This window comes from Barbatula barbatula, assembly GCF_947034865.1.
Source record: "Barbatula barbatula genome assembly, chromosome: 13".
In the NCBI taxonomy this organism is placed as follows: domain Eukaryota; kingdom Metazoa; phylum Chordata; class Actinopteri; order Cypriniformes; family Nemacheilidae; genus Barbatula; species Barbatula barbatula.
The window spans coordinates 14927492-14938941 of NC_136776.1; the positions used below are offsets into that span (position 1 = coordinate 14927492).

The 11450-nt window shown below is 37.4% G+C and overlaps 1 protein-coding gene across 2 annotated transcripts; it reads right to left on the reverse strand.

Annotated features, from left to right (window-relative positions):
* Positions 1-4104: 4104 nt before the first annotated feature.
* cbx6a (chromobox homolog 6a) lies at positions 4105-11245 on the reverse strand. 2 transcript variants are annotated; one of them, XM_079470871.1, is made up of 6 exons: positions 11094-11245; positions 10537-10580; positions 9815-9880; positions 8234-8300; positions 7225-8115; positions 4105-6758 (listed from the first exon to the last, which is right to left on the reverse strand). In XM_079470871.1, the coding sequence occupies exons 1-6, from the start codon at positions 11160-11162 to the stop codon at positions 6756-6758; spliced, it is 1140 nt and encodes a 379-aa protein (XP_079326997.1). In that variant the 5' UTR covers positions 11163-11245; the 3' UTR covers positions 4105-6755. The 2 variants fall into 2 exon arrangements, with proteins under 2 accessions (XP_079326997.1, XP_079326996.1); XM_079470870.1 differs by having other exon boundaries at positions 6984-8115; positions 11094-11239.
* Between the last annotated feature and the right edge of the window lie 205 nt (positions 11246-11450).

The window sequence follows — 11450 nt, forward strand, 5'->3', positions numbered from 1 at the left end:
GTCATCCGCGCATTTCATCCGTCAAGTACAGTATGTATATTTATATGAAGAATTTATTTATATTGCGTTTTTAACATTGTTACATCATGTAATGTAAATGTTTATAATATGTTATCATGTTTTTTTATCGATTACATTATTTATTGTTCAAGATAAAAACATTTATCGTACTTGCGAAATGTTGGCTACATTTCTATGGGATGAATTTCGACTCAAAATGATTAACAAATGCACGCACAGTCATCCGTGAACGTGATACACGTTTCATTTGTATTTTACGATTCACAAACACCTTATGATTTGATTCTGTGAAATGTAGATTTGAATAAACACGAAGCGATTTGTACAAATAGAGGCAGATTTGTGATCGCAATGTTTTATTTTGTGTTCATGTATATTGATTTTGCGCAAACCAATGAGAAGTTGTGCATTTGTGGATCCCGTGACGCGCGTTCATACATCCTGTTCGGTTCATTTGGATTTTGAGACTTTCTTTACGCGGTTTAGCATTGGACAATCCACACACACGCAACTGCAGATCCATGCGCAACCAGTAGATGAGTTAATGCAGTTATTAAAGTTACAGTGCAGTAGATTCTGATTCAGGCAAGATATACATACACACACTGCATCCTTTGCACTACAGAACTGTGTACTGGTACTGCATTAACTCATCTGCTGCACTGTAACAGTAATAACTTCATTAACTAATCTACTGCACTGTAACTTTAATAACTGCATTAACTAATCTACTGCACTGTAACTTTAATAACTGCATTAACTCATCTACTGCACTGTAACAGTAATAACTTCATTAACTCATCTACTGCACTGTAACAGTAATAACTTCATTAACTAATCTACTGCACTGTAACTTTAATAACTGCATTAACTCATCTACTGCACTGTAACAGTAATAACTTCATTAACTCATCTACTGCACTGTAACTGTAATAACTGCATTAACTCATCTACTGCACTGTAACTGTAATAACTGCATTAACTAATCTACTGCACTGTAACTGTAATAACTGCATTAACTTATCTACTGCACTGTAACTGTAATAACTGCATTAACTCATCTACTGCACTGTAACAGTAATAACTGCATTAACTCATCTACTGCACTGTAACTGTAATAACTGCATTAACTCATCTCTTGCACTGTAACTGTAATAACTGCATTAACTAATCTACTGCACTGTAACTTTAATAACTGCATTAACTCATCTACTGCACTGTAACAGTAATAACTTCATTAACTCATCTACTGCACTGTAACTGTAATAACTGCATTAACTCATCTACTGCACTGTAACAGTAATAACTTCATTAACTCATCTACTGCACTGTAACAGTAATAACTGCATTAACTCATCTACTGCACTGTAACTGTAATAACTGCATTAACTAATCTACTGCACTGTAACTGTAATAACTGCATTAACTAATCTACTGCACTGTAACTGTAATAACTGCATTAACTCATCTACTGCACTGTAACTGTAATAACTGCATTAACTAATCTACTGCACTGTAACTGTAATAACTGCATTAACTAATCTACTGCACTGTAACAGTAATAACTGCATTAACTCATCTACTGCACTGTAACTGTAATAACTGCATTAACTAATCTACTGCACTGTAACTGTAATAACTGCATTAACTAATCTACTGCACTGTAACTTTAATAACTGCATTAACTCATCTACTGCACTGTAACAGTAATAACTGCATTAACTCATCTACTGCACTGTAACTGTAATAACTGCATTAACTAATCTACTGCACTGTAACTGTAATAACTGCATTAACTCATCTACTGCACTGTAACAGTAATAACTGCATTAACTCATCTACTGCACTGTAACTGTAATAACTGCATTAACTAATCTACTGCACTGTAACTGTAATAACTGCATTAACTCATCTACTGCACTGTAACAGTAATAACTTCATTAACTCATCTACTGCACTGTAACAGTAATAACTGCATTAACTCATCTACTGCACTGTAACTGTAATAACTGCATTAACTAATCTACTGCACTGTAACTGTAATAACTGCATTAACTCATCTACTGCACTGTAACAGTAATAACTTCATTAACTCATCTACTGCACTGTAACTGTAATAACTGCATTAACTAATCTACTGCACTGTAACTGTAATAACTGCATTAACTCATCTACTGCACTGTAACAGTAATAACTTCATTAACTCATCTACTGCACTGTAACAGTAATAACTGCATTAACTCATCTACTGCACTGTAACTGTAATAACTGCATTAACTAATCTACTGCACTGTAACTGTAATAACTGCATTAACTAATCTACTGCACTGTAACTTTAATAACTTCATTAACTCATCTACTGCACTGTAACAGTAATAACTGCATTAACTCATCTACTGCACTGTAACTGTAATAACTGCATTAACTCATCTACTGCACTGTAACTGTAATAACTGCATTAACTCATCTACTGCACTGTAACAGTAATAACTTCATTAACTCATCTACTGCACTGTAACAGTAATAACTGCATTAACTCATCTACTGCACTGTAACAGTAATAACTTCATTAACTCATCTACTGCACTGTAACTGTAATAACTGCATTAACTAATCTACTGCACTGTAACTTTAATAACTTCATTAACTCATCTACTGCACTGTAACAGTAATAACTGCATTAACTCATCTACTGCACTGTAGCTTTAATAACTGCATTAACTCATCTACTGCACTGTAACTGTAATAACTGCATTAACTCATCTACTGCACTGTAACAGTAATAACTGCATCTATTAACTTTATGAGAAAATGCTTTGTCTTTGAGATTAAAACGCCTTATCAATTTGGTATTTTAATTAGTTGTCAGGTATAATCATCACAATTAAAATAAATAAACATTTGAAATATATCAGTCTGCGTGTAATGAATTCATATAATTTACAAGTTTCACTTTTTTAATGGAAATAGTGAAATGCATCAACTTTTTGATGATATTCTACTGATACGACCAGCACCTATGGTTTCCGTAAGCCTGCCATCTAGTGGTAGTTGTTATTTTCTGCACGGTTGCGCATGGATCTGCAGTTGCGTGTGTGTGGATTGTCCAATGCTAAACCGCGTAAAGAAAGTCTCAAAATCCAAATGAACCGAACAGGATGTATGAACGCGCGTCACGGGATCCACAAATGCACAACTTCTCATTGGTATGCGCAAAATCAATATACATGAACACAAAATAAAACATTGCGATCACAAATCTGCCTCTATTTGTACAAATCGCTTCGTGTTTATTCAAATCTAAATTTCACAGAATCTAATCATAAGGTGTTTGTGAATCGTAAAATACAAATGAAACGTGTATCACGTTCACGGATGACTGTGCGTGCATTTGTTAATCATTTTGAGTCAAAATTCATCCCATACATTTCACACTCATAGCAGCGTTCAAACTCAACACCTTTATTTTATTATTTAATAAGAGAATTCAGCAATACCGCAACACTGGTTACGTTTTCTAAGAATAAAAATACTTATTTTTACAAAATATTCTCAAAATTGGTCACTTTTAGCGTCTCTCAAATCCGTTCCACTCGAGGAATCATAAAGGGAAACTCCACCCAAAAACAACAGAAGATACATTCACTTCAGAGCTGAAACGGAGGAATCATTTATGCGTTTTACTATAGTGGAAAATGACTCGAAATGTTTGTGACTTAAATGATTCGAAAGTAAATGATTCGATCTTCTGCGTCTGACTATTTTTAGGTAAATTCAACCTTCCCTAAATAAGTAGTCATTGGAAATAAGTTCAATTATTGTTTTTGATCATTTATTATTAATAATAATTAAGGTGGTTAAAATGACTCAATTTTATTAAGTAATAAGTTGATTAGGTAGACTTTAGCAAGTTTATTTTAGTGTATTATAGCGCATATATTTATATAATCTTTACTCAAATATATAGGGTAGAAAGTACAATAACAAAGTGAGTGCAAACTGTAACCTCAATTTTATTGAGTAGGTTCTAAAGGCTGTTTTATACAGTGCACAATACAACCAACACAATCAAAAAACAGAATATCAGTGTCTTTAAAGTGATTTTAATAAAAGCCTTTTCAACACAAAAAGCAACAACTGTATTTAAATGATCTTTACAATTAGGGTTTACAAATCATGCATCCGTTACAATACAACGTCATCGCGACAAGACCATCATCAAAAATGGCATTAACTATACACATGACCAAATAAACGACTTTTAAATCACACATAGGGCAGGTTTGGGGGTTATACATTCCCAAAATCAGACTACCGAACAATGACTATAAAACAAAGTCAGCACGAATCATTCACTTCTACAGTACAAGAATAAAAATAACACTATTAGATCAGTTCTGCTATTTGAGGATGCAACCTTCACCATTACAATTTTAAACAATTTCTTCATATCTGTTCCATGATGGGCCCTGGTGGCTACATCCCTTAAAATACAAGCCCTATTGCATGAAATGTAGGCCACGTATTATATATAGTGCTAAACTACCCATTTATGAGAAACCATCTTGCACTGGTTCACACCATAGCAACGTCTATTTTCTACCATTAAGGATATCAAGGTAAACAAATACTCGGACTGTTTGTACGTGGAACACTTTGTGGGCGAAGGTAACAACGTCATGGTGTCAAACGGAGTAAAGGCAATGCATGCTTCCACATTTATTATTTTTGGACAGATAAACTACACGGCAGCACGAGAGTGGTGTCTATGAACGAATTTCAGACCTGGGATAAACAGATTTGGAAAAAACTAAAATATAAAATGATCCAAAACATTAAAGTTTGCGTGACCAGAAGTAAAATGAACGTACCATAAATTAAGTTTAAGCTCTAATTCCAAGCTGTTTCAGCTTTCAGGGGTCAACTTATTTACTAGATACACATGAAAAGGAAACCATTTTATACAAATAAAGGATTTTTCTAACAATATTGTTAAGTATTTTTCACAATGTTTCAACAACTCGGGTTTATTTCTTCCCAAAGGCACAATGATAAAGAGCAAGTGTACTCCATTGCAGGATACTTCCATGACTACATGTGAAACTTAATTGTATTCTATTATTAAATCTTATAATGAGGTTTGCCTTTGTCCTCCAGTGGAGTCTGACAGTTTATCATCTTTTTTCCGTACAAACAAGAAAGCTGCCATAAACTGTGTTTTAACCTGTTTCTTTGGGCCTAATGTGACAGGTTATCAATATTGCATGTCGGACATCCCCAAAATGTTTTTAAAGAAACTACTTCCATTTAAACTTTAAAGGTTAGTTCACCTAAAAAGGAAAATTCAATAATTATTTTTACCTCTTTTCGTTTCCATGTAAAGGTCTAGTGTTTTTGGAGGATTTGTTGACAGAAATCCAATATAATATACATAACGTTGCCTGTAGAAGTATATAAAGAAATTACATAATGAAGAGCTTTGTTTTATTATCTTAGAATGAGTGATTTCTATCTACATACAGGGTCTCCTTACATGGAATTCACCATGTTGTTTCCAGAGTCGCCCTAAACGGACAAACTGCTCTACAGAGCGCGTTTCGTAAATACATTATCTCCTTCGGCAAAGTAAAAGTGTGACAACATCTGTGGCATCACGATCTGCGATCTTAATTCTGTGTGAGCCGCCATATTGCTTCAAAGTGTTGTTTTAAGACACGATTTTGTGGAGTTACATCAAATTTGCACACAAAGCTAACGTATGGTTTGCAAATAACCTATGCAAAAACACAAGATGACACGTCAACAAGTCTTGAGGTGTCTTCAAAAAGCTTTTGAAAAGATTTCAAATAATAAACCTAGATTTATCCCAGGTCTCTTTTCGCAATGCTAGCACCCGCTCAGACATCTGCACAGATTACAGGACAAAGTTAATGTGCCTTCTACATGCAGTCACCAGCATCACACACAATAGACATGGTCCCAACAGTGCGCGAGTGGGTTTCATCAACCAAGGCAATTTGTTACATTTGGTAGATTCATAGAAGACTCGTGTAAGTCTCTAAAAAGGAACTCCTCAATACAGTTCTGTGAGAGATAACTGCTGGTTACGAGTCCCAAATATACAGATACTACTAGACTATGGTAGTCAGAAGGCAAATGGGAGAAGATACTTCTCAATGAAGGGAAATGGGTGGTCAAGTGGAAGGTTTGACATACAGTACCCCACTCGGGATGTAGTCCTTAGCATTCACGTTTGGAAATACGTCAGTTTAGAGTCTTGGTGGACATCTGGATCAAAGGAAAATAACATAACCGTTGTCTGGATTTTGAAGCTTTGTGCGTGCTTATACAGTCACCTCTCCACCTGATGGCTTGGATAACTTTGGAAAATTTACATTTGAAGATTTGAATGCCTTGGCCTTACAAGGCATATACTGCCATATCGGGTGTAAACTAACAAGTGCCTGTGCAATTAAAACACAATCTTCAACTACAACTGGCTGAATCTTGAAAGAGCATCTTGCGTGTGCATGAAATAATCAAGACTTTGAAACAGTCTTGGTGCATTCGGTCCCTTGGTGTAACTTGGATCGAAAAAAGTTTGTCTGAAAGCTGGTTGATGAGAAGGAACATTTCGTGGGAGTATGTGCTGGAGATATGGTGGTCTCTACAGGACTGCAGGTGACAAGAGAAGGTGCATTTGGGCAAAAAGGCTAGGCTGTGGAAAGACGGGATCACTGGGGAAAAAAGAGGGGAAAGAAGAGCATGAAGTACTACAAAATCATTATAACATCACTGCTGTGCAACTGAACACTTTTTTACAGGTAAGGGGACGTACCCCTGCATTAAATATTACTAGAATTCATCTCAATTTCATGAAAAAATACATTTTGAATTTCATTAATGGCAACTTTAAGGGTGTTTGAATAATTTTACGGCAAGTGTATTTTGAATATCATTACGGCAAGTTGTTGGAGCAGTTTGGGGGAAACTTCACGAGACAGATGGGGTGGGGGAGGTTGGGCTCTCAGAACCCTCTCCTGAATGGCAGAATTCCTTGATGGTAACAGTAAGAAGATTTGTGGTGACGTCGGTCACGACTACGTTTGCACGGCTGGGTGCCACTTCTGGACGCCAGTCAGGGTCCCCCTCTTTTGGCGCCCTATTTTCCTCAGGAAGTGAAGCGGTAGTGCGATCACTAACCTGAGCGGTAGAAGCCCGAGCAGCTGGGGGGCGCTGACGAAGGTTTCGCTTTCCACCTCGAGACTGGGGCAGATTCAGAGAGCCCTGGTCTTCGGAAGGTGGAGACGATGAAGCGTAGGCTTGGGAGCGCGGATTAGTCAGAGAAGATATTTCGGGTTGGGGCTGTTTCTGAGAAAGTGAAGGAGAGCTGATGTTAGATCCGCTGGAGCTGGATGGGGAAGGTGTAGGCTTGTACTGAAACTTCGACTGGCTACCGCCTGTCGGCTTCTGGCGTCTGGCATCGGACCCTTCATTGGTCGTGGAAGATAATGACCCACCGGGATTAAGACCAAAAGGTTGTCCATACATGGGGAAGCCCAACATTTTCATAGGATGCTGGAATGGCCTGTATGGCAATTCCCCGTGCCTTTTCCCTATTATACGATTCCGGGATGGGATTTTCGCCCGTCCTCCATACATCTGCGGCGTCCTTCTACTAGCCACACCACCGCTTTCGGATTTGTCAATAACCTTCAGGTTCAAGATTATACGACCTCGCTTGACCTCCCGTGGTTTGACCCTGCGGTTGAGGATGCGGACCGTTTCGGAGAAAGGCGAGATGGGAGGACGGGTTGAGAAGGGGTTGGCCATTGGGTCAGGTCGCGGCAAAGGTCGACGAGACATCCTGTGGCACCGGTGGATGTCCTTCTTCAGTTTGTGAGCCGCCGCTAGGGAGTGAACCCTGGGGGTTGGAGCCGTAGAGTAGGATGATGACGATGAAGGCTGAGGAGCCACTGAACTTGCAGTAGATGAAGGAGGTGCTCTCGCAGCAGGCGGTGGTCTCACAGTAGTGCAAGGTGGAGCACGCCGGGGTTTTGAGCATCGAGGTGTTTCACCTGATTGTGCTCGGGCCTAAAAGCAGAAGTAACGTGAGATGTTCTAAAGCATCAGAGCTTGCACATATTTGCATTTATTTAAAAGCCACAAAAAACCCAAGAGCTCGGAGAAGATATTTGAAAAAAACTCATACCTTCAGTACAAAGTTTTTTGGTTTAGGTCCACGTTTCTTTGGGCCGTAAAGTTCTTGCTCCCGTTCCCTATAAAATGTTGGACACCACCATTTAAGCCAAGCCAAATATTACATCACTCCAGTGTCAAACACAAACCATAACAATTTAAATAAAACCCTTTGAAGCTAAATGAAAGTCATCTTTGTTTAAAAATCCCCAAGCGAAGCTAGTTTCCACTCTAAATGGCAGAAAACATGCTGTAAGGAAATAAATGTCAACATAGTTTTCCTGTCTCAAATTTTTTCTAGATAATGATTTCAATGGTCTATATATATCTGATGGAAAAACATTGTTTAACCAAAAACCAACAATTCTTCCTAGGGTTGTATCGATACACTTACATATTTCACGAAACTCACAATTCGGTACATATATTTTGTTTTAAACAAAATAAAAAAATTAAACTGAACATTTTTTCTTCATTTAACTTCAGTTACTTTGTTTGAAGCAAATACAACTTAATAAAGAATTGTAACTTTTTAAGGCTTATCTAAACCTTCTGTTCTGTAGGTTTGCATAATTTTAGTTTTTGTCGACGAAATCTAGATTTAACATCGATTTCGATTTCAACTCATTTAATTGTTGTGATTTAATGTTCTATACAAAGATTTAACTTTTTACATTATTTACTTTACCTTAGAATAAATGAAACCAGATCATTACCTTTATTTTTCAGAAAAGTTAAGTAACTACTGGATATTGTTGCAACAAGATTTTACACCATGAACGACATGTTCCAGAGTTTGAGTCTCATTTTAACTCAATTGACTCGTTCGTTCAGTGAAGGGCAAATTCAATCTGCACAATCAACCAAAGAAACCCTCTGACACAACTCAAACCCTATTGGCTCGCATTTCTTTGAAGAAATTAGCTTCACTGTCTTGAGACGGTGATGAACAAGAAATATAATTCAGAAAATCAGAAATATCATATCTGACATATTAAATAAACTGCATTACATTTCTTCCATCATGCAAATGACATACTTGGTTCGATCTTTAGCATGTCATTCAATCTTTTAATGTACAGTATGACTAACTTCATCAATTCACTAATCGGTACATCGCTGGTTTCTTTTGGCTTACTTAGCGGATAAATTAACATTGGCATATAAAAATGTTTGTGGTTACAGATTATTTTTGTGCTTCCTTCCCCCAGAGCGTCTTGACTGCTCAACGTATAGAATTCAAAGAATATCATATCGTAAAATATCCCCATCTCTCTACGTATCGTTACACCCCTAATTCTTTCTATTTTTACTGAGCCTTATGTCTTTCCATACCTGTATGAACAGGTTTCCATATTCTGTAGACACAAAAGAAGATATTTTGAAGAATGTTGCTAGTCAAACAACATTGAACCCCATTGTCTTCCATTGTATGGACACAAAGCAACTGAGACATTTCTCACAATATCTTCTTTTCTACTTCACAGCAGAAAAAGTCATATTTAGGTTTTGAATGACAGGATTATTTTTTTGGGTGAACTATCCTTTTAATAACAGTGCATCACGCAAATAGAAATATAGATAACCATCTTACTTCTGCTCGAAGGCCGTGATGAGTCGATCATCCAGAATGTTCGCCTCTGGTTCCCATGTGCTGTGTCTATATTGTAAAACCATCACACATACTGTCTATTAGTCTTTTTCCTTTTCAGAATGAGGATTTCGGCGTCTATATCAGTTTACCACTCCTTATCGTTTGTCAAACAGTACAATAAAGTAACCACTGACAGCAGTGTGACACGCTTTATCTCCTCATAAACTATGATGAAGTGCATTATTTCCTCACTGTTTGCGTCACTAAATAAAACCGACCGGTTTTACACCGTTTGAGCCAATGTTACTGTGTTTAGCTGATCTAGAGGCACAAACAAAGTTCTGAAACAATAATAGACTTCAAGAGAAAATAAGGTGACCTTATATATAAAAAGGTATATAATCTTGACTTTGAAAAAGGTGCATGTTATTTTTATAATACGTTTAAACGAATAGAAAAATATGATTTAACAGAACAGTATACTAAACCGCAGCACACTTGCACTTCTGCAACAATAAAACATATTCATTCCTTGACAAGCAAACAAAAAATGTTAAAATTCAACAAACAACCCTAAAAGTTGCTTTATAATATGCGATTAATATCAAACTGTGCATTACTTTTGTGTTACATCATTATACACATGATACCATCCCCTCAGTAATTCAACAAGTACTTGTTATTATGTTTATCATAAACATTCATATATTCTCCACACTTACTTCAATGCCCAACCTTTCCACTTAACCAGGTACTCGATTGTTCCCTGCAAAGAGATGAAAATGAGAAATATGAGCAACACGGACAATACATCATCCGTTTAATACAGAAAGCGCATTGAAGTGACACTTTGTTTTTGTGGGATTTAATAAAGTGCATGTAAATGCAATCTTACACAGCGCCTTGGACCTTCTTGCATGACACAACGCCGCAGTTAAAGCCAGCATGCATTGATTATGTCATGGACTCCTGCCAGACACTTTGTCCCCCTTTCAGCCTCCCCCTGCCACTCTTTAAGCGGGCTCTTGTCAATCCCCGTCACAAAACGACCAAGTTTTATCACATCGATCACACGTTGCATATCTAAACGGTCTATTTTTCACTTATTATTAGCAATCCGACCGCGCAAAATAAATGCACCGTGTCGCTAAATGGAAAAACATCTGCAAGTAGGCCTCCCCCTCCTGTCACTGCGGGCTTCGCGAGACGACCCGAAAACACGACCTCTGTGCCTCGCGTCGCAGAAATATTTTCGTAAACGTCATATTTTCGTACTCACTTTTCTAACGCGGCTTTTGATGATGGATTCCGCGGCGAAAACCTGGTCTCCTATCGCCGTCAGCTCCATCTTTCTGCTGCGCGCGCGCGCTCCAGTCCGTCTCGCGGCTCTTCACTTCACAATCTGTGACAGCGGCAAACCCCTTCAGCGTCACGTGGTCTGGGCCCTGGAAAATAACATTAAACCACGAGAAACCCACAAACATCTTTCATATTTATGATTTTATAAAATATAATTTCCCCATATGAAACACTTCAACGTAAATGTGGAGGAATTCTAAAGCCCCAGAGTGCAAAGTAAAAATATTTCATATACACTTTTCGTATTACTCAATAATGTATAATATAATGTTGAAAA